The sequence below is a fragment of the Microtus pennsylvanicus genome, unplaced genomic scaffold, assembly GCF_037038515.1.
Source record: "Microtus pennsylvanicus isolate mMicPen1 unplaced genomic scaffold, mMicPen1.hap1 Scaffold_48, whole genome shotgun sequence".
Taxonomy (NCBI): Eukaryota; Metazoa; Chordata; class Mammalia; order Rodentia; family Cricetidae; genus Microtus; species Microtus pennsylvanicus.
The window spans coordinates 376,033-399,612 of record NW_027460982.1 but is presented as its reverse complement, the minus strand read 5'-3'; the positions used below and the strand labels follow the sequence as shown (position 1 = coordinate 399,612).

Genomic DNA, 23,580 nt, shown 5'->3' with positions numbered 1-23,580 from the left:
AACAGAATGTTTTTCTCAGTAATTAAGGACTTGATGAATCAAAGTATTGAAGCAAGTAACTGTTCTAGTTGTCCTTGGCATTGTGTTAAAGCAGTCTTTTGTCTTCTTCCCCCTGTTGTATTGGGGTATAAACATAATGGGAAATTAAATGCAGGCAGATTTACAGTATTCACTGGAACTCCCTGCCAGTACTATCCTATGCTTCTGTTTTATTATTTTCACTTGTGTCTTTGATGGAGGAAGGTCATTGGCTAATAAAGGAACTGCCTTGGCCCATTTTATTGGTTAGGACATAGGTAGATGGAGAAAACAGAACAGAATTCCGGGAGGAAGAGGAAGTGAGGTCAGACTCGACAGCTCTCCTCTCCAGAGCAGACGCCTCAGAGAGACGCCATGCCCCGCTCCCAGGCAGACACACCCGATGAAGCTCCGACCTAGAATCTTCCCGGTAAGACCAGTGCTCACAGATTATTAGAGATGGGTTGATCGGTATATCAGAATTAGCCAGTAAGGGCCAGAGCTAAAGGGCCAAGCAGTGATTAAATGAATACAGTGTCTGTGTAATTATTTCGGGGCATAAGCTAGCCGAGCAGGCAGCTGGGGTGTTGGGGACACAGCCCTGCTGCTCTTATTACTACATGTCTTCATTCTCTTTACTTATTTTTCTAATCCCCATACCCCTACCGTGGTAACTGGTATACTTGTCAAAGATGGTCCCTGACAAATACTGGCTATTGGGAAGTCCGGCTATATATGAGGCTGTGTTCCAGTGGGAGATGTTCTCCATGCAGGATGTAGCAATACTGCTCCTCTCCAAAAGAGCCATCACAGCTGGACCCTGCTTCATTCTGCTAAGAGAGCTTCAAAGCAGACATGCCCATGGCTGTTCTGTTCCACTTCCCTAAGGGAGTTTCCCAGCAGAGGTGCCCAGTGCTTTTCTGTTCCACTCCACTAGGGAGTTTCCTAACAGAGATGCCCATTTTTTTCTCAGCTTCAGCCCAAATTGTTACTTCTCTGCTTCACTGGAGTTATGGGAAACTTGCTGAAATGTTGCAGTCTTTGGTGAAGAGTTGCTACTTCTGCCCTGCTCCTTTAAGGGAGTTTGCCAGCAGAGGTGACCAAAGCTTCTCTGTTCCAATACACTATAAAGTTTCTTACCACTACAGTGAAGGTCTTCACCCAAAACTCATTCAAGAAATTTATTTGGAAGGGAAGAATCCAGGAGAGGGGCTGTCTTGCCAGGGCAGAAGCCAACTGAACATGTACAGAACTTATATAGGACTTCTTAGTCATAGAGTGTTCCCAGGGAGAAGATTCTCAGAGTGGGAATTGGTTAGATGTCAATCCCTGATCTTGAACAATGCAGAGATTGGCTGGATTTCATGCTCAGAGGTTGGTAGATCTTGAGCTTAGGGATTAGCTGGTTTTGTGCTCAGTTGGTCAAGGGTAGAGTGTGTTTCTTTGGCTTTTGTTTTAGGGTCAAAGTGTGTTCTGTCACTTGCCTTTTATAGTCTTTTAAGTCTGGTTTCAGGGTCAGGTGTTTCTTTCATTGGCTCTGGATTCAGAAACAAAGTGTATTTCCTTGTCTTGGTTTTAGAGTCAGGATGTATTCCTTTGTCTCCAGTTTCAGAGTCAAAATTATGTATTTCACTGGCTCTGATTTCAGAGTCAGGATGTGTTTCCTTAGCTGGCCCATTTACCCTACACATAGGACTTCATAAATTCATAAATTCATTTTACCATGAGTTTGTAAATACAAACAGTATAAAAATGACATCATAATGCTTGAAAAGATTAACACTGTCAAATTTATTTCTACAGAAGAAATAGCACTGTGTTGTAGGCAGAAGATCCTTGTTCATTCCTGGCTGCCTGGACCCAAAATAATTACACAGAAACTATATTAATTAAAACACTGCTTGGCCTATTAGCTTAGATTTCTTTTTTTTTTCTTTTTTTTTTTTGGTTTTTGAGACAGGGTTTCTCTGTGGCTTTGGAGCCTGTCTTGGAACTAGCTCTTGTAGACCAGGCTGACCTCAAACTCACAGAGATCCGCCTGTCTCTGCCTCCCTAGTGCTGGGATTAAAGGCATGCACCACCTCCGCCCAGCTAGCTTAGAATTCTTATTAACTAACTTTGACATCTTATATTAACCCATTCCTATTATTTTGTATTTTACCACAAGACTAGTGATTTACCAGTAAGATTCCAGGACGTGGAGTCTGACTCTACTTTCTTTTCTCCTCTATCTCTGCTTGGAATTCCCGCCTTGCTCTATTCTGCCATGCCATAGACCCAAAGCAGCTATTTTTATTAAACAAAGGCAACAAAATATATTCACAGCATACAGAGGGGAATACCAAATCACTGTGTAGCTGATTATAAATGTTTTGGCTAAAGATCTGACCAAATACTGTATAATAAGAGGTCCTCTTTTTTATTTCAGGTAGTCAATGTCTACTGTAATATGCAAAGATTTTAAAAGATTGCTGCGCACAAAAATTTTACTCCTATATAAAGCACAAATTTTACCACACTGAATACATTTGTAGGGTTTCTCTGCAGTATAATTTTTTCTCATGATTTAGATTATTCATACATGCAAATGCTTTATCACACTGATTACATTCATAGAGTTTATCCCCAGTGTGATATTTTATGCATTTGAAGAGTACTGTGACGTACAAAGGCTTTACCACACTCATTACATTCATAGGGTTTGTCTCCAGTATGTGTTAGTATGTCTTTGAAGATGACTATGATAAACAAAGCCTTTACCACACTAATTACATACACAATGTTTCTCTCCAATATGGGTTCTTTCATGCCTTTGGAGATGACTGTGACATGCAAAGGCTTTACCACACTGGTTACATTCATAGGGTTTCTATCAAATATGTGTTCCTTTATGCTTTCGGAAGTTACTGTGACATGCAAAGGCTTTACCACACTGATTACATTCATAAGGTTTCTCTCCAGTATGGCTTCTTTCATGACTTTGAAGATCACTGTGACGTGCGAAGGCCTTACCACACTGGTTACATTCATAGGGCCTCTCTCCAGTATGGCTTCTTTCATGCCTTTGTAGAAGACTGTGACATGCAAAGGCTTTACCACACTGGTTACATTCATAGGGCCTCTCTCCAGTATGGCTTCTTTCATGTGTTTGAAGAATACTGTGATGTGCAAAGGTTTTAAAACATTGATTACATTCATAGGGTTTCTCTCCAGTATGAGTTTTTTTTATGCTTTCGGAGGTAACTGTGACATGCAAAGGCTTTACCACACTGGTTACATTCATAGGGTTTCTCTCCAGTATGGGTTCTTTTATGCTTTCTGAGGTAACTGTGACATGCAAAGCCTTTACCACACTGATTACATTCATAGGGCTTCTCTCCAGTATGGCTTCTTTCATGACTTTGAAGATCACTGTGACGTGCGAAGGCCTTACCACACTGATTACATTCATAGGGCCTCTCTCCAGTATGGCTTCTTTCATGCCTTTGTAGATGACTATGACATGCAAAGGCTTTACCACACTGGTTACATTCATAGGGCCTCTCTCCAGTATGGCTTCTTTCATGCCTTTGTAGATGACTGTGACATGCAAAGGCTTTACCACACTGGTTACATTCATAGGGCCTATCTCCCGTATGGCTTCTTTCATGCCTTTGTAGATGACTGTGACATGCAAAGGCTTTACCACACTGGTTACATTCATAGGGCCTATCTCCAGTGTGGCTTCTTCATGCCTTTGTAGATGACTGTGATATGTAAAAGCTTTACGACACTGGTTACATTCATAGGGGTTCTCTCCAATATGGCTTCTTTCATGTGTTTGAAGAGTACTATGATGTGCAAAGGTTTTAAAACATTGATTACATTCATAGGGTTTCTCTCCAGTATGAGTTCTTTTATGCTTTCGGAGGTAACTGTGACATGCAAAGGCTTTACCACACTGGTTACATTCGTAGGGTTTCCCTCCAGTATGGGTTCTTTTATGCTTTCTGAGGTAACTGTGACATGCAAAGCCTTTACCACACTGATTACATTCATAGGGCTTCTCTCCAGTATGGCTTCTTTCATGACTTTGAAGATCACTGTGTCGTGCGAAGGCCTTACCACACTGATTACATTCATAGGGTTTCTCTCCAGTATGGCTTCTTTCATGCCTTTGTAGATGACTGTGACATGCAAAGGCTTTACCACACTGGTTACATTCATAGGGCCTCTCTCCAGTATGGCTTCTTTCATGCCTTTGTAGATGACTGTGACATGCAAAGGCTTTACCACACTGGTTACATTCATAGGGCCTATCTCCAGCGTGGCTTCTTTCATGCCTTTGTAGATGACTGTGATATGCAAAAGCTTTACCACACTGGTTACATTCATAGGGGTTCTCTCCAATATGGCTTCTTTCATGTGTTTGAAGAGTACTATGATGTGCAAAGGTTTTAAAACATTGATTACATTCATAGGGTTTCTCTCCAGTATGAGTTCTTTTATGCTTTCGGAGGTAACTGTGACATGCAAAGGCTTTACCACACTGGTTACATTCATAGGGTTTCCCTCCAGTATGGGTTCTTTTATGCTTTCTGAGGTAACTGTGACATGCAAAGGCTTTACCACACTGATTACATTCATAGGGTTTCTCTCCAGTATGGGTTCGTTCATGACTTTGAAGATGACTGTGACGTGTGAAGGCCTTACCACACTGATTACATTCATAGGGCCTCTCTCCAGTGTGGCTTCTTTCATGCCTTTGTAGATTACTGTGACATGCAAAGGCTTTACCACACAAGTTACATTCATAGGGTTTCTCTCCAGTATGGGTTCTTTCATGACTTTGAAGATCACGGTGATGTGCGAAGGCTTTACCACACTGATGACATTCATGTTTCTCTCCAGTATGGCTTCTTTCATGCCTTTGTAGATTACTGTGACATGCAAAGGCTTTACCACACTGGTTATATTCATAGGGTTTCTTTCCAGTGTATGTCTTTTTATGCATTTGAAGATGACTGTGATGTGAAAAGGCTTGACCACACTCATTTCCTTCATAGGGTTTTAATGTAGTATGTGTTTTTTCAGGCGTGTGAAGATGACTGTCACATGTAATGGCTTTAATACATTGAGTATATGCAGAAGTTTTCTCTATAGTTTGACTTTTTTCATGCCTACAATGATAATGGTACATGTAAAAGCATTACTACATTTAATACATTGTTGAATTTTTTATCTGCATGAATTAATTTTACAATTTAGTCCTATTTTAAAGAGGAATTATATGTTAACGTTTTATTACCATGTTTACAATTTTGTTTTTCCCCATTAAGGCTTGCTTTTCATCTTAGAAGATACATGATTCACATTCACAGAATCTTTTTTCTACATGAGAATTTTCGTGTATTTGAAGAGAACTGAAAAAACTCAGAGCTTTACCACTCTTATTGCATTCATAATGTTTCCTCTACTGTGAGTGATACTACATTTGCTAAGTGAGCTAGGACAAACAGAAATATTTATACAGTCCTAGTACTCATGGTGCTTTTCTGAAATGTGAGATGGTTGATATATTAACAATGAGGCTATAAAACTAATTACTTGTATACTTTTACATCAAATTCAACAAGTATAGTCAACACGGAGACTGCTACATATCTTCTGTTTGTTCTGAGAGAGAAGTATGCTATATCTTTTCACATCCCTATGCTCATGTGGCTTGTATCCAGAGTTACATATGATATACCTAGTAAAGGAAGAATAACGAATACAAGATTTCCACATTGAGTTCACACTTTATGTCCTCATAGACTTGTGGCATCTGAATTAAGGCCTCTCCACAACAGCTGCCCCTTGATTCATGACTCTAACTGCCCCTTCACTAAACTTAACACAGTCACAAGTATATGGGTTAAACTACCTTTTCTATGGACTATTAGTGTAATAGAGTTTTAGAGATATACTTATCATCTTTTCAACATGTATATCTTTTATAATATGAATAATATGAAATAAACAGACAATTTTACAGTATAGTTCTCATTGTATTATGATTCAAATGGTAATATAAGCTAAGACATTGTTTCCTTGACTTCTTTCTTAAAAGAATGACTTGTAAATGCAGTTCACCTATCTGAAATTAAGGTATATGATTTTGTGAGAATTTAATAATTATCAATGCATGTTATTATATACACTGCTGCTTTTGTTTAAAACATATAGGATGTATTACAATTCTTCAGAGGTATATTTGTATATTTATAAATGAAAATTACCTTTCATGTCTTCTAGAACTTTGACAATGTTCTTCAACATTATGGTCTTCCCAACTGTATCCTAAAATATAGTGCCAGACATTATATATTAAAAATTGTAAAAAAAAAATGTAGCTACCATTTGTAGCAAACCTTACAACCATGCCTGATTTGTTTACCCCATTCTTCTTTCTCAATCATATTACAAAAGAGCACCATTAACCAATGAATAGTTGTCCCCTTATTTGAAACATGAAAGACAATTCAGCCCTACCTATAGTAGTGAGGTTTCTGTAGGTCTCCACCATCACATCTTTGTAGAGATTCTTCTGCGAAGGATCCAGCAAAGTCCATTCTTCCCAATTGAAGTCGACATGCACATCATCATAGGTCACTGTATTCTAAAATATGCCATACATGTGTACAACCAAAAGCATGATTCTGACAACACTGTAAAGGTATACTTCTTTGACAGTATAGTCATATAATTATGGTGCTCCCCATACTTATTCCATGACACAGACATCATAATTTAATCACCAAGTCACTTTAGAAGCAAAATGAATAGGAGGCTCACCTCTGTCATTTCTGACCCTTTGAATGGGATATCACCTTACAAGAGAAATGCCTACTAACCAACAATGAAAGATATATAAACAGATCAAGAGTACAGAGTACAGATAAGAGAAACTGTATGAAAGATTAATTCCTACCTACAAAAAGAAAAATAGGATGAAAAAGCCAGATGTATTGAATCATACCTCTAATCCTTGTACTCAGAAGGCAGAGGCATGTATATCTATCTTCCTCTGAGTTGAATACCAGCCTAGTCTATGCAATCACTTCTAGGACAGCAAGAAATACATATTAAATATCTGTTTCACATGAAAAATATCAAACAAATATAAAAGAAATAACTCATAGGGTTTTGCTGAAGTTTCTACAAAGAGTTATGCATTCACTTGAACTCTTTATTCATCTACCAGAAACCTGAAGTGTCCCAATTTTAACTGCAATGTAAATAAGATTTTACTAAAAGCACTGTGTGTTTAAAGTTACAAATTGACAAATGAAAACAATAGCAATGAATATGCTGATTATAAATAATCAACACAGAGCAGGAAAGATAGATCAACAGTAAATAGTCCTCCTGGTCTTGCATACAGGTGGGCTCAAGGACTTACATGGGGGATCATAACTATCCATTGTTCCCAGCATAGGGTTTCTAATACCATCTTTTGATCAATGTAAAGACCAGGTACTCACATGGTGCATATCCATGCATACAGGTAAAATACGTAGAGGTAGGCAGAGTAGACAGGATTGAATTCTGGAAGGAAGAAGGCAGAGTCATAGAGAACCACCATGGAGGTGCCAATATCAGACATGCTGCATCTTTCCCGGTAAGCCACAACCTTGTGGTGATATCCAGATTACTAGAAATGGGTTAAATCAATATATGAGAGTTAGCCAATAAGAGGCTACAGATAATGAACCAGGTAGTGTTTAAATTAATACAGCTTCTGTGTGATTATTTTGGGTGTAAGCTAGCCAGGACGACAAGCAATCCCATCTTCGTCACCAAGAAGGGAACAAAGGGCCACCCTCCTCCTACTACAAAAATATTCTTTTTAAAATAAAAATTTAAAACAAACAAAACAGGCAGGAAGAAGTTTATGCACCTGCAATCCAATGACTCAGAAGGCACAGGCAGTATTAATGTCATGAATACATGCCATTCTGGGAAACATAATGAAACCTTCTGACAAATTTTAAAATTCAAGATATGGGTGAAGCTCAGTACAATAGCATATGCTTGACAGGAACCATCATACAACAATATTAAAACAAAAGCCATGAATGCTGGCCCACTTTTAATCCCAGCACTTGGGAGTCAGAGTCAAAAGATCTCTGAGTTTGAAGCCAGCCTGGTATATAGAGCTAGTTTCAGGACAGCTAGGGCTACAAAGACAAACCTTGTCTCTAAAAATAAACAAACAAAAATGAAAACAGTGGGCTATTAAATCACCTAGGCACCAAATAGCAGCTAATTCTACTGATCTTGTGTGATTTAGTGTTAGAATTTATGATGGTGGGGAAGTTATGACAGCAAAAGAAGAAAGCTGACTGATTAGTTTCAACCACAACATGGTAGACACAAAGAACAGGAAATGGGTTGAGGCTACAGAAACTCATATTGTGGGATTCTCTTCTGTATGCTGTGATTATCATTGGTTAATACAGGAACTGCTTTGGGCTTAAGCAGAGCTATGGGAAAGAACTTAGCTAGGTGGGGAAAACTAAACTGAATGCTAGGAGAAAGAAGGTGGAGTCAGAGAGAAGTCATGGAGCCCCTCCAGAGACAGATGCTGAGAATTTTACGTAAGCCACAGTCACATAGCAATATACAGATTAATAGAAATTGGTTAAATTAATATGTAACTGTTAGCCAGTAAGAAACTAGAGCTAATGGGCAAAGCAGTGATTTATTAATACAGTTTCTGTGTGATTGTTTCAGGGCTGAGCAGCTGGGAACTAACAAGTGGCTTCCCACAACAAACTGGTGCTTGTGTGGCCAACTAAAATCCACTTAAAATCTTAGAGAGCTTGGAAAAGAATTCTAGACACTAAATAAATAAAGTTTAGCCACATTTATTTCCCCAAATGGGGTTTGCTTACTGGTGACATGCTGCGGTTCCTTTAAGAGAGTTTTTTCTGATTCAGAGATAGCAGAAAAAAAACCTGCACCATTTTGAAATGCCGGCTTTCTGGACTGTGCTGCCACCGTGAACTCTGACTTTCTGGAGGACCAGCTATGGGATCTGTGAGCAGATTGCTACTGGCAACTTAGATCCCCTATATGCCTGAAAATGGGGCAATGTACATGGCTCTCAGAGGCAGCAAGCATGCCTCTGCCATGTTGACTGGATGGAGCAAGCAGGCAGGCCGTATTTGCTCTACCAATGGCACAGCTTAAGTTCCAAAGTGCTTAGCATTTTAAGAAGCGCTCCTAAACAGTAAAGAATTACAGACACACAATAGGACAGATTCATACATAAAAGACCTCTAAATGAGACATGGTGTGTTTAAAAAATGTACATAGGCTTGGGAGAGAGAAGAAAAATATAGAAAGTTATAAAAAGAAGTAAATGGTTTATAAAAATGAAACAAAGTCTTTAAAGAAACAGAGTATAGACAATCATAAATTAAAGGAGTAAAGATAATAAAATAAATATTAAAAAGTAATAGAATAAAATAATAAGCCACATAAACATGGACTATATACAGAGTCTCTGGATTATGTATATTATTGTGTTTTCTTTAATTTTTTTGGCTGTAAAGGAGCTAAGTAACCAACATGTATATTTTAAAGGTATCATGTCTTCAGAATTTGGGTCTAAGGATTTGTTGCTTTGCAAAAGAGGTTCTCCCTTTTTTTTCCCACAAAGGATGAGAACCTGTGGAATCCCTCCAGACTAATGTGGTTTGATGAAGCAAGACTGCCCAAAAGGTCACTATGAACACACCCAAAAAATTACTTCACCAAATAAAGAGCAGGAAGCAGTTTGAAGAGAACTATGCCCATATTCCCAAATACTGTTCATAAATGTTTGTTTACATTTAAAAGGGAATATGCTATAGATATTTGCATTGGTATGGATCTTGGTTTATTGATACTAATTTAAGGTCAATTTTATTATATGCATTTCTGCTCTTGATTAAGGCATTGTATTTGTCTAGCTCATTTAAAAATGTAATGTATAATTAAAATATAGGTAAATAGAGAGTCATCTATAATAGTAATAGTTAGTAGCATGTTAGTTAGATTTTCTCGATGTATAGAAATGTATTTCAGATAGATAGGGATTCTTCAAATCTTTCAGAGACTTTCACAATATGACCTTTAAAATGTTTTAAGAGCTTAAGACTTTTCATGACAATGAGACACATCTGCTCCTGGCAGCACCAATCTACTTCAAGAGGATAATCAGCATTGAAGAGGCTCCTTATGGAGTTTGTTAGCCATTTGGGCAAGAAACTGCTCTAGGCTGGACTGCTTGATGAACTAGACATGCAGGACTCACAGGGTTCCTGATTCATGAAAGCATCTGCTAGACATTCTGCAGGACACAGAAGAAGGCAACTGATGGACTTTTCCATTGCAAGGCAGAACAGTTCTTCAAATTTCCTACTTTATGGAAAAGTCTGCTTGATAGTATGGACCCGTGAGCTGAAGATTGGATGCCCCCAACAACACAGAAGAACTTTGGGTGACTGTACAGGCAACAAGATGTCTTTGTCATTTCTAGAGTTTTGGAAGTTGCTTACAATATACTTCCTGTTTACCTAGGTAATATTATATCCTTCTGGAGTCTCTGATGGAGTTGAAGAATTGGGAGGTGATATGGAATTCCTCTCTCTATGCTGTGATTATCATTGTTTAATAAGGGAACTGTTTTGGACCTATAGCAGAGCTATAGGGCAGAACTTAGGTGGGGGGGGTAACTAAACTGAATGCTGGGAGGAAGAATGCAGAGTCAGAAAGAAGTTATGTAGCCTTGCCAGAGACAGATTCTGGGAACTTTAGCTGGTAAACCACAGCCACATAGTGTTATACAGATTAATAGAAATGGGTTAAATTAAAATGTAACAGTTAGCCTTAAATAAGAAGCTAAAGCTAAAAGGCCAGGCAGTGATTTAATTAATACAGTTTCTGTGTGATTATTTCAGGGCTGAGCAGCTGGGAACAAACAAGTAGCCCTCTTTACTACATCATATCACAGCCCCAATGAAAGATTCCATCCAGAGAGGCTCCTCCTACTAATAATTTCACAAGCAATCAAATGAAAGTTACCAAGAAGAGGCACATGTTAAAATACATCATCTTATCTGGGAGGTTTTCATTCAATCAATTAAATTCTAACCTGGGTCACTAGAGGCTTATGGTCATCCAAGAAGAAAATTAATTTAGTCATTTCAATGATACTCATAGTCTGCAATAGCCCCTACACTTTTCAAATGTTAAAAGTCTCTTCTGATGCTCAAAACAATCACTTGACAGTGACTTGTGGACAGAGGTTTCTGTCCTACATGGTCTCAGTCATTCAATCCCAAAGAAACACACAGAGGTCTACATTAATTATAAACTGGTTAGCCTATTAGCTCAGGCTTTTTATTAACTAATTCTCACATCTTACATTAGTACATAATTTTTGTCTGTGTTAGCCACATGGTTTGGTACCTTTTATCAGTGAGGCATTCTCATCTTGTTTCCTCTATGTCTGGGTGATGACTGCAGACTTAGCCTTTCCTCTTCCCAAAATTCACCTGTTCTCATCACCCCACATATCCTTCCTGCCTGGTTACTGGTAATCAGCATTTTATTAAACTAATACAAGTGACAAATCTTTGCAAGGTACAAGACCAGTGTCCCACAGCAAATAACATCTTGTAAAAATCAGAAAACAAGTTACATCTTTCCAACATACAATGGTATAGAATATAGAATACTATTTACATTCCAAAATAGAGAAATGGAGACATAGTGAGAGAAGATTGAACCAAGGCAAGACTGAAGCACAGCAGGACAAATATCAAATCCTGTAGTTCTGTCTCAGATACACAAGGCTTCAGTTTCAAAGGGCTTAGATGGCCCTATCCCTGCATCTATTTTTCTTTTTTTTTTTTTTGGTTTTTTTTTTTTTGAGACAGGGTTTTCCTGTAGCTTTAGAGCCTGTCCTGGAACTAGCTCTTGTAGACCAGGCTGGCCTCGAACTCATAGAGATCTACCTGCTCTGCCTCCCGAGTGCTGGGATTAAAGGCATGCACCACTACCACCCAGCCCTGCATCTTTTCATATATCTCTGTGGTTAATTTCACTCCCTATATTCAGCTAGTTCTCCACAGAAGATGTTTTATAGTTTAGGCATCTCAATATCTTGTGGTATCAAAATGCAACCTAGGCTGTATCAAAATACAACCCTGGCTGTTGTGGAATATTATTGTAAGATGTGTTATATTTGTTTATGTTGTGAAACAATTGTTTCAATGATACAAATATGTGTTGAATTCTTTTATGTTGTATGTGTGTAATTCTGTGAAGCTATGATACTGGGCTGGTCTAAAATACCTATTTGGCCTAATGAACAGTCAGTAGCTTGGTAGAAAAGTATAAGAAGGGCTGGCAAGCAGAAAGAATAAACAGGAGGAGAAATCTTGGAGGAAAAAAAGGACAGATGACCAAGAAAAGGGGAGAAAAGCATGGGCCAGCGACTCAGATGCACAGCAAGCCACAGAATAAGAAGTAAATAAAATTTATACAGAATAGAGAAAGAAAAAAACCCAGAGGCAAAAGGTAGATGGGACAATTAGTTTAGAAATGCTGGCTAGAAATAAGACAACCCAAGACCAGAAATTTATAATAAAAATAAGCCTCAGTGTATGCCACTTTTTGAGAGCTGGGTGGCAGACCTCCAAAAGAGTAAAAACAACAACAACAGGTTTTGTCCTCATAGCTTCATGGTATGAACTCTCACAATCTCTTCACTGGGTTTCTGTCTCTGCCAAACATGGATGCCAGTAACAATGCTGAATTGTAACCACAAACTAAAAACCCAGTACCCTAAATTTTGACTCTTTCTTGTTTCCAGGACCAGCACATGATGAGTGATCCTGAAAAGCTTAACTTCTTAATTGACAGACACTAACACACTTGGACCACAGGTGTAGCAGATTTTGTATGAAATTGCTTCCTGGGATTAGGAATCACTTTGCTTACTCCTTACATAAATTGAAGGTTTATGTGGATGGAGTCTTACTCCTGGAGCACCTTGCTAGACTTCCATTCCATGGCAAGGGCCTATCTATAATAGTAATAAACTCCTTGAAAATCCCTGCTTCTTTCAGTAATTGGTTGCCACCTGAAACTACCTTTTCATTTTCATTTATTTCAGCCCCACGTGTTTTCTTTTTACTGTAGACCTGAATGAATCATCAGTAATAACCATCCAACAGATCCAATATTTTATTTAAGGAATCAGCCCATTTTTTTAAATTGTGCTTTACTAAATTTCCAGGTAATAGAAAGATTTTGGAGCCAAAATATCACACAAATGACCTCTAACTTAATCTGTTATGGAGTCTATAATTTCCAACTGAAATCCTATGATCTCAGTCTCTACTTTCTGGCATTCTTCTTAACATTTCTGTCTTCCTGGTCCTATAAGAACAGCCAATTTAGTTCTGTGTACTACTTTCTATATTTTTTTCACCACCGAAAGTCTAGATATCTTCTACACTCTTTCAAGAGGCATCATTCCCAGGTTCTGCCTAGCAACAATATTACTTTTGGTTTTCCATTTCTTTGTCCTAACTTGCATTTATGTTGCTCTGATTAAATCCTCTAACCAAAACCAGCTTCATCATTTTCAGAGCTTAGGATAGAAAATCAAGTTAATAGTTGAATGCAAAAATCCATGGACAAAGATTTTTTCCTGACTTTCTCTCTTGCCTAGTCTCTCTTTCATTCATGCTAAGATAGCTCCCTTTTGTAGCCCAAACCCACTTTCTTAGGGATATTGCCACCCTCATTGGAGGAGCCTTCCCACGTCAATCATCAACACAATCTCTCCCAGATACAGCAGTCTGTGTCTTTTATGAACCACGCCACTCTGAACACAGTTGAGCAAATGTCCTTGTGGTAGGATCTTTTGGATATATGTCCAAGAGTGGTATAGCTGGGTCTTAAGGTGAATTGACTCACAGCTTTCTGAGGACTGCATGTTGATTTCCACCTTGGCTGTACAAGTTTGCACTTGTACAATGAATCCCCTTGCTACACGTCCTTGCCAGCATTAGCTGCCCCTTGATTTATGGAGCTTAACAAATCTAACAGGTGTAAGATAAAATCTCAAAGTTGTTTTGATATTCATTTTCCTGATGGCTAAAGATGTTGAACATGTCTTCAAGTGTTTCTCAGTCACTTTAGATTCTTCTACTGAGAATTCTGTTTAGAGGTGTTTCCCATTATAGTTGGATTATTTGCTTTGTTCTTGTCGAGTTTCTTGAATTCTTTAATATCCTAGGTGAGGAAGCCCATAATCACATGGGAAAATATGATATTTACTCACTTATAGGTGGATATTAGCAGTTAAGTAAAGTATAATCACAGTAATCACAGTTAATCACAGTACAATCCATAGACACAGACAGGCTAAGTAACAACAGCTCTAGGGGAGATGCATGGATCTCCCTGGTAGGCAGAAATAGAACAGATCTTGTGGGTATACTGGAGGCAGGGGGGATGGGAAGAGGAAGGATCAGGTGAGCGAGGAAGGGACAGATGGGGAGAAAACAGGGAAAGATGATGGGAATAGAGAAGCTTTTAACAGGGGATGTGGAAACTGTAGTGAAAACATTCTGGAAACTATAAAAGTGACCCTAGTGACTGTTCCTAGTAATCAAGCATATGGAGGTTGAACTAGCCATCTTCTGTAACCACATAAAGCTCCCAGTGGGACTGGGACACCAAGCCAGCCACAAAATATTCAACCCACTTGTACCACCTGCAAGATATGCTGGGGCACTGGTGACTCTGAGATTTCTTAATGGCCAATAAATGACTGGTCTAACTTGAAGCTCATACTGTGAGAGGAAACCCATAATTGACACTGCCTAGATGGCCAGGAACCAGAACTTGAATGGCTCAGAGAACAGGGGTAGAACCAAATAACAGCTGACCAAGAAAAGATATCAATAAAATGATTCTTAACTATTTCTTGCTATAATCATAGGTTGACACCTGGCCTACTTGTTATTAAAGAGGCTTCTTCCAGGGGCTGATGGAAGCCCATCAGAGATCCTTACCCAAACATAAGCTTGAGCTGTAGGGATCTTGTAGAAGGAAGGAGTGAGGATTGTAGCATTCAGTGGTTGAGGAAATCAGGAGAACATGGCCCACACAATCAACTAAGTAGGGCATATAGTGGCTCAAAGAAAACTGATGTAGCAATCACAGAGTCTTCATGGCTCTGTGCCAGGTCCTCTGCATACATGCTATGGTTGTTTAGCTTGGGGTGTTTGTGAAACTCCTAACTGTAGGAGTCATGGCATCTCTGACTCTTTTGTCTGTTCTTAGGACCCTTTTCCTATTGCATTGCCTTGTCTAGCCTTGAAATAAGAGTCTGGGCCTAGTCTTATTGCACCTTGGTATGATTTATTTGGTTGATTTCCCTGGGAGGTCTGCTCTTTTTTTTTTTGAAGGGAAAAGGAAGCAGTGGAGCTGGGACAATGGGATTTGGTGGAGGAGGAACTGGAATGAGTAGAGGAGGGTGAGAATTGAATCAGGATATATAGAATGAGAGAAGAATAAATACAAATAAAAATAAAATGCATTTAGTGTAAGTTCAATGATCCTTATAATCTGTAGCAGCCCAAACATCACAAATGTCCAAAGTCTCTTCTGACATTTTAGACAATCTCTTGACTGTCACATGTTGTAAAATAAAAAAATAAAGATTTACAACATATAATGGCACAGGGCATATTCCCATTCATAAAAACAGAAATATGACTGTGTTACACCTCCCATCTTAGGCAGACTCATGTGTATGTCACACCAGTGAGAACAGATAGGCAGACCACAAACCCATGAAATTTCCACACTCCCTACATTCCCACAGACATGATCTTTCAGCAACCCTACAGCTGCTACTACCAAAACCATGTACCTACCCCTATATCAGATGCATAGCCTCTGCTCAAGTGCAGGCCACATCAGCCAAAAAAAAAAAAAGATAGGAAAACAGAGGTAAAGACTCTCTGCTGGACCAGAACCTATGGGAGTCACCAGAAATTCACATGGGTTTCTTGTCTGTGCACCTCCTCCATTCTTTTGATAATCCCACAACACTATCCCCAACCCCACTTCCCTCCTCTTCTCTGTGTTGTAGCCTTCAACTTCAACTATCTGCAAGAAGTCTATGTAGGCCACCTTCCAACTGACCTTCCTCAGTCTCTCAGTCCCCATCAACGCTATCTCCAAATTCCCTATGGTCTCCTCTCCTTTCATGCCCAAACATGGGTGGACACCATTTGTAAGATTTCCAGCTCTAACTTGGGATGAGAGCACCTGCTCAACCATAGGCCACATAAAGCAGAAAATTAGAAAGCATATAGAAACCAAGCAAAATAACACCCATGCAACAAAGACAAACTGAGAGATGAGTACCTAGATCCACAAATTCCTAATACCCAGATACTTGGACACCAACTAAAAACACAATCAACAACAGCCAGAGCAATAAGTCACTACCAGATTCCAGGTATCCTACTGCTGCAAGCTCTGAATATTCCAATAGAGTTGAAGCACAATTAAGTTAAGACCAACTTTATGAAGATGACAGAAGTCCTTAAAGAAGTAAATGAATCCCTTTTTTAAAAAAGTAGAGAAAGGATAAATGAAGTATTGGAGAAAACTAATATATCCCTTAAAGAAAACCAAAAAGTAAATGAAGAAACAGTTGACAGAAATGAAGCTGTTCAAGACCTTAAAATAGAAATAGGAGCAATTAAAAAATATGAACTGAAGTAATTATGAAAATGAAAATCTAAGTAATCTAATAAGACGTACAGAGGCATGCTTCACTAAAAGAATACAAGACATTGAACAGAGAATTTCAGACTTTAAAGGCATGATCAAAGAAATGGACATATTGACCAAAGAAAATGTTAAACCAAAAATTTCCTGAAACATAACATCCAGGAAATCTGAAACACTAGAAAAATACCAACCCTAATAATAACAGGAAATGGAGAACAATCTCACCCCAAAAACACAGAAAAAAATTTCAAAAAAATTCATAGTCATAATTTTTTCTAACTAAAATGACACAGGAGAACACAGGCCACAGAATCAACTAAGCAGGGCTCTTAGGAGCTCACAGAGGCTGAAATAGCAATCATGGAGCCTATAGGAGTTTGTCCCAATTCCTCTATATATATGTTATCATTTGTAGCTTGCTATTTTTGTGCAACTCCTAACAGTGGGAGTGGGGAATGTCTCTGACTCTTTTGCCTGCTCTTGGAACCCTTTTTCTCCTACTAGATTGACCCATGCAGTCTTTGATATGTGCCTAGTCTAATTTCAATTTGCTATGTATGGCTTTATTGATATCTCTTGTGTGTCTGCTCTATTCTGAAAGGAAATGAAGACTGAGTGGATCTGGTGGAGAAGGGAGTAGTGGAGAGGACTGAGAGAAATGGAGAACAGAAAAACTGCAGTTGGGATATATTATAAGAAAAGTGATGTGTGATGTCCTTCTGTATAAGTGTTGCTTTTATTGGTTAATGAATAAAGCTGCTTTGGCAAGGAAGAATATAGCCAGGTTGGAAGAGATATATAGAGTAGGCAGAATATAAGAGAGGCCATGTAGCTGCCAAAGCAGAAAGACGCCCCAGAACCTTATCAGTAGGCCACAGCCTCGTGGTGACACAGAGATTAATAGAACTGGGTTAAAATGAAAGAGCAAATTAATAAAAAGCCTGAGCTAGTAGGCCAAACAGTGCTGTAATTAATATAGTTTCTGTGTGATTATTCAGGTCTGGGTGCCTGGGAAATGGATAAGCAGCCTGTGTTTACAAGAAGAATAAATTTTGAAAAGAGAGAGAGAGAAATGTGGACACAGTGAGGGAAGATTGGTTCATGGTAACACTAAAACTCAGTAGGGCAAACAACAAATCATTTAGCTGTGCCTCAGACAGGTAGAGACTCATTTTCAAAGAGCTTAGATAGCACTATTCATGAAAAATTATATACATATATCCTTATATATTTATTATATATATATGTATATATCTACCTCCTATATGTAGTTCTCCATGGCAGATATCTCATAGCTTGGGTATTACAACATCCTATCATCTAAAAATACAACTCTGTCTTCATCTTCACAGCTTCATGCAATAAAGTTTCACAGTCTCCTCAGTGGGTTTCTGACTCTGCCAAACACAGATGGACAAAACCATGTTCAGCTGAAACTAAAGAGGAAGAATTTATGACCTATAAATTTTGCTTCTTTCTTTTTTCCAGAAACAATACAACATGGGTCCCTCCACAACACACACAATTTGGCTTCTAAGTTGTTATGGATGCTACTATGCTTGGTTCAGAGTTCCAGCAGCTTCTGCATGAAGTTGCTTTCTCAGATTAGGAATCAGGTTGCCTATTCCTTTGAGAAATTGAAGACTTAGATAGATGAAATCTTTCCCTAAGTTACCTTCCTAGGCTTCAAATAATAAGAAGGGCCTTCTCTTTAATGGTTCTAAACTTCTTGAAATGTTGTCCTCTTTTTCACGACAGGACTGCCATTTGAATCTTCCTAGTGTTGTTTTTCTCCACAAAACTGACTTTTTGTTTCTATCCACATCACTCATTTTTTTTCCACTGTAGACCTAAATAAATCATCAGTAATAAATACCCAACAGAAGCAATGCTTTGTCTAAGAAATCTCCCAACTAATTTTTAAGTTTGCCTTACTCAACTTCTCAGGGAATGGAGAAAATTGGAATGATTTGGGAAGAAAATATTATACAAATGACCCATAGATATATTTTTCATGAAGTCTATTTCCCACTGAAATCCAATGAACTCAAGCTCCCCTGTGTGCATTACTTTCAACACCCCCATATTCCTAGTCCTACAGGAATAGTTAATTAAGCTCTGTACAGTTTTCTATGCCTTTTGCCACCTAAAGTTCTAATATCCTCCACAATCCTCCAAAAGACAACATTCCCACATTCTACCCAGCAACAAAATCACTTTTGGTGTACCACATTTTGGCCTAATTTATTCATTTCTTGCTGTGATTAAATTCTCTAAAAAAAAGCATGTGAGGTAATAAACAGGTTTCTTTGACTGATATTTCCAGATCACAACCCACAACTGTGGAAGCTTAGGATAGAAATTCAAGTTACAAAATGAAGGCAAGAGACAATAAGGAAAAATGTTTACTGGTTTTTGCTCTTGCTTAGTCACTCTTTCTTGTTCAGCTAGCCTTCTTAACCCTCTCAGTCCCACATTCTTAGGGTATTGAAACCATGAGTGGAAGAGAAGAGCCTTCCCACATGAATCATCAATCAACATAATTTTCCCATAGTTAGTAGCTATTTTGATCTGGGCAAAGCCTCAACTGATGTTCTCTCAATATGACTCTAATCTACATCATGTTGACAGCTGAAGCTAATTAAGGTGGAGATGACAATATATGAGAAGAAGATTTTTTTAAACACAAAATCAATATATTAACCATATTAAACATGAAGAACTAAAAAACACAGATAGGTCAAGAAATGAGAAAAGGTAAGCCTCTAAGATCAAGAAAAGAAAACTAAAACTGTTTCTCCACAGAAACTTACTAAACCAAGAAATGCTCAGGGACCTATGAATACCTGATTTTCAATAAAGAAGCTAAAAGTATATAATGGAAAAAAGAAAGCATCTTCAACAAATGGTGCTGGCATAACTGGATGTCAACCTGTAGAAGAATGAAAATAGATCCATATCTATCACCATGCGCAAAACTCAAGTCCAAATGGATCAAAGACCTCAATATCAGTCTGAACACACTGAACCTGATAGAAGAGAAGGTGGGAAGTACTCTACAACATATGGGAACAGGAGACCACTTCCTACATACAACCCCAGCAGCACAGACATTAAGCGCAACATTGAATAAATGGGATCTCCTGAAACTGAGAAGCTTCTGTAAAGCAAAGGACACTGTCACTAAGACAAAAAGGCAACCCACTGACTGGGAGAAGATCTTCACCAACCCTGCAACAGACAAAGGTCTGATCTCCAAAATATATAAAGAACTCAAGAAACTAGACTTTAAAATGCTAATTAACCCAATTAAAAAATGGGGCACTGAATTGAACAGAGAATTCTCAACAGAAGAAATTCAAATGGCCAAAAGACACTTAAGGCCATGCTTATCCTCCTTGGTAATCAGGGAAATGCAAATCAAAACAACTTTGAGATACCATCTTACACCTGTCAGAATGGCTAAAATAAAAAACACCAATGATAGCCTTTGCTGGAGAGGTTGTGGGGTAAGGGGCACATTCATCCATTGCTGGTGGGAATGCAATTTTGTGCAACCACTTTGGAAATCAGTGTGGCAATTTCTCAGGAAATTCGGGATCAACCTACCCTAAGATCTAGTAACACCACTCTTGGGAATATACCCAAGAGATGCCCTATCATATGACAAAAGCATTTGTTCAACTATGTTCATAACAGCATTATTTGTAATAGCCAGAACCTGGAAACAACCTAGACGCCCTTCAATGGAAGAATGGATGAAGAAAGTGTAGAATATATACATATTAGAGTACTACTCAGCAGTAAAAAACAATGACTTCATGAATTTTGCATGCAAATGGATGGAAATAGAAAACACTATCCTGAGTGAGGTATCCCAGACCCAAAAAGATGAACATGGGATGTACTCACTCATAATTGGTTTCTAGCCATAAATAAAGGGCATTGAGCATATAATTTGTGATCCTAGAGAAGCTAAATAGTAAGGTGAACCCAAAGAAAACATATAGTCATCCGCCTGGATATGGGAAGTAGACAAGATTGCAGTGCAAAACCTGGGAACTTGGGGGTGAGGTGGAATGGGGCTAAGGGGAAATGGGGTGAGAAACATGAGAAGGGGAGAATGGGGGGAGCTTGGGGGAATGGGATGGTTGGGATAAAGGAAAGGTGGACATGGGAGCAGAGAAATACATATCCTGATTAAGGGAGCCATCTTAGGGTTGGCAAGAGACTTGACTCTAGAGGGGCTCGCAGGTGTCCAGGGATATGTCCCCAGCTAGTACCTTGAGCAACTGAGGAGAGGGAACCTGAAATGACCCTATCCTATAGCCATACTGATGAATATCTTGCATATCACCTTAGAACCTTCATCTGGCGATGGATCGAGACAGAGACAGAGACAGAGACCCAAATTGGAGTACCGGACTGAGCTCTTAAGATCCAAATGAGGAGCAGAAGGAGGGAGAACATGAGCAAGTGGGGTGCACCCACCCACTGTGACAGTGGAACTGATCTATTGGGAGCTCACCAAGGCCAGCGGGACTGGGACTGAATAAGCATGGGATGAAACCGGACTTTCTGAACGTGGTGGACAATGAAGGCTGATGAGAAGCCAAGGACAATGGCACTAGGTTTCGATCCTAATACATGAACTGGCTTTGTGGGAGCCTAGCCTGTTTGGATGCTCACCTTCCTGGTCCTGGATAGAAATGGGAGGACCTTGGACTTCCCACAGGGCAGGGAATCTGGACTGTTCTTCATTCTGGAGAGGGAGGGGGAATGGAGTGGGAGAGAGGGGGAGAGGGGGAGGGAAGTAGGGGGAGGGGGGGCGATGTGTGCGAGGAGGGGGAGGGAAATGGGAAACGGGGAGGAGGTGGAAATTTTTTTTGTGCAACAACTAAAAAAAATAAAATGAAAAAATTGTTGCTATATCAAAAGAAAAATATACTTTCTGTAAAAAAAACAGCTAATACTGTTGCGGGAGGTCCTCCCACTCCTCCAGCCTAACGCCGCTGAGATACCAGCCCCTTGGGGCGTGGTCTCTCTCCCTTTAAAAAAGCGGCCACTTCCCTCTCCTCTCTCTCTTCACTTCCTGCTCCGCCGGCGACTAGACTCCTGGTTGCATTTGCGTAGAGGGCTGTTGCCTGGGACAGTGATCTGTAAGTTTTTTCCCCTTTAAATAAATATCACCCTATTAATCATAATCCCAAATTGGTGTGGCATTGTTTGTGACTTACGCCTTCATTCTGGCACCCAACGTTTGGTTTTAGAACCTCTCCCGGCTTGCAGCCGTGAGTTCGGCTTGGCGGCCGGAAGTTCGGCTTGGTGGCCGCAAGTTCGGCTTGGCAGCCGCAAGTTCGGCTTGGCGGGAGCCCTTGCTTCCTCAGCCGCTGCCTGTGCCTTGCAGCGGCGGCGGCCTTGGCCTCCCGTGGTTTGCTCTTTTCTGAGTTGTTTTTAAATCTCCCTTGCAAGCACAGCTCTTAAAGTGGCACGAACCAGAGCACGCGGTTGCTGAAAGCTGCAACCCCTCAGGGTGACTCTGTCACGTGGAGGCATAAGCAGCTTCCAGATTGCTCTTCTCTACCCCTGGATTCTGGGTTTCTGGTTCCGTCTCTGGAATTGATTTAATTATATTTACTTTGTTGAGAAACTTGCGTTTTCCAGTTTTTAACATCTACTAAGGCACTGAAACAGGACCCTGTTTTCGTCGAGACTTGGCAACAGCGCCACCTGCTGGACAATAGGTAATATGGCAATTTTCGTTTCTAACGCAAATTTTACTGCTTTGTTTTCACTAATACAATGGATTAGTAATTTTATATTTACTAATACAATGAATTACATCATACAAGGTTTATATGATTATGGGAATACCTTAATTTGCTTGTTACTAGGCTTCAGTTTTCTTTTCCATATTCTATCATTAAGGAAGAATATGGCACTCCTAACAATGATAGAATCTTTACGAACTAATAATGAACAACTAATTGACAGGATTAAAATTATTGAAAATCAGAGGTTATCTGAACAAGTGGATACTATGACAGACAAAATTGATTCCATATCCAAGGGTATTAGAAAGTTACCTGAAAGGGTTCAGGCTATTGAATTTGACCTTCAGAGTTTATCACAAAGTTTTGATAAGGTAACAGACAGAATGTACCTCCAAGATGGGAATATACATGATATACAAGAAAAGTCTAAGGAGGACATGTTATCTTTGAAGGAAAAAATTAAAGCTTTGGAATCACAGGTGCAGAATGGGGACCAAAAAATTGATACCTCAGTGAAATCACTGGAAATATATACAGGTCAAGAGATTCAGGATTTAAGAGAGACAATGATAAAAAGATTTGAAAAGATTGGAGAAATTATTGCAGCTGGTGAACAGAGTAAGGAGGCACAAGGACAGGATACAATGCCTCCACCAGCTATTAGAACTGGCTTACCCAGGGTTCTAGTGACATACCCTATACTTAATTCTGACAAAGCGTCAACTTCTAAAGGCTCAAAGGGAGTCAGAGAAGCTAGATGGACACCAATAGCAATGAATGATCTGAAAGAAATTAAGCAAGCTGTTGTTAATTTTGGCTTGCACAATGCATATGTAAAGGAAATGATAAAGACTTGGGCTTCTAATGCTAGAGCTATCCCCCATGATTTCCATCAGTTAGTGTCTGCAGTTTTAGATAAGGGACCTTCCTTGATGTTTGGAATTTATTT

General features: G+C 39.2%; 1 protein-coding gene across 1 annotated transcript; it reads right to left on the bottom strand.

The window, feature by feature from the left end:
* Positions 1-3,212: 3,212 nt before the first annotated feature.
* Positions 3,213-12,037, bottom strand: LOC142842291 (uncharacterized). The gene is made up of 7 exons (XM_075959112.1): positions 12,008-12,037; positions 6,532-6,658; positions 6,279-6,339; positions 4,990-5,105; positions 4,471-4,707; positions 4,062-4,317; positions 3,213-3,726 (listed from the first exon to the last, which is right to left on the bottom strand). Exons 1-7 carry the CDS (start codon positions 12,035-12,037, stop codon positions 3,213-3,215), a joined length of 1,341 nt encoding a protein of 446 aa, XP_075815227.1.
* Between the last annotated feature and the right edge of the window lie 11,543 nt (positions 12,038-23,580).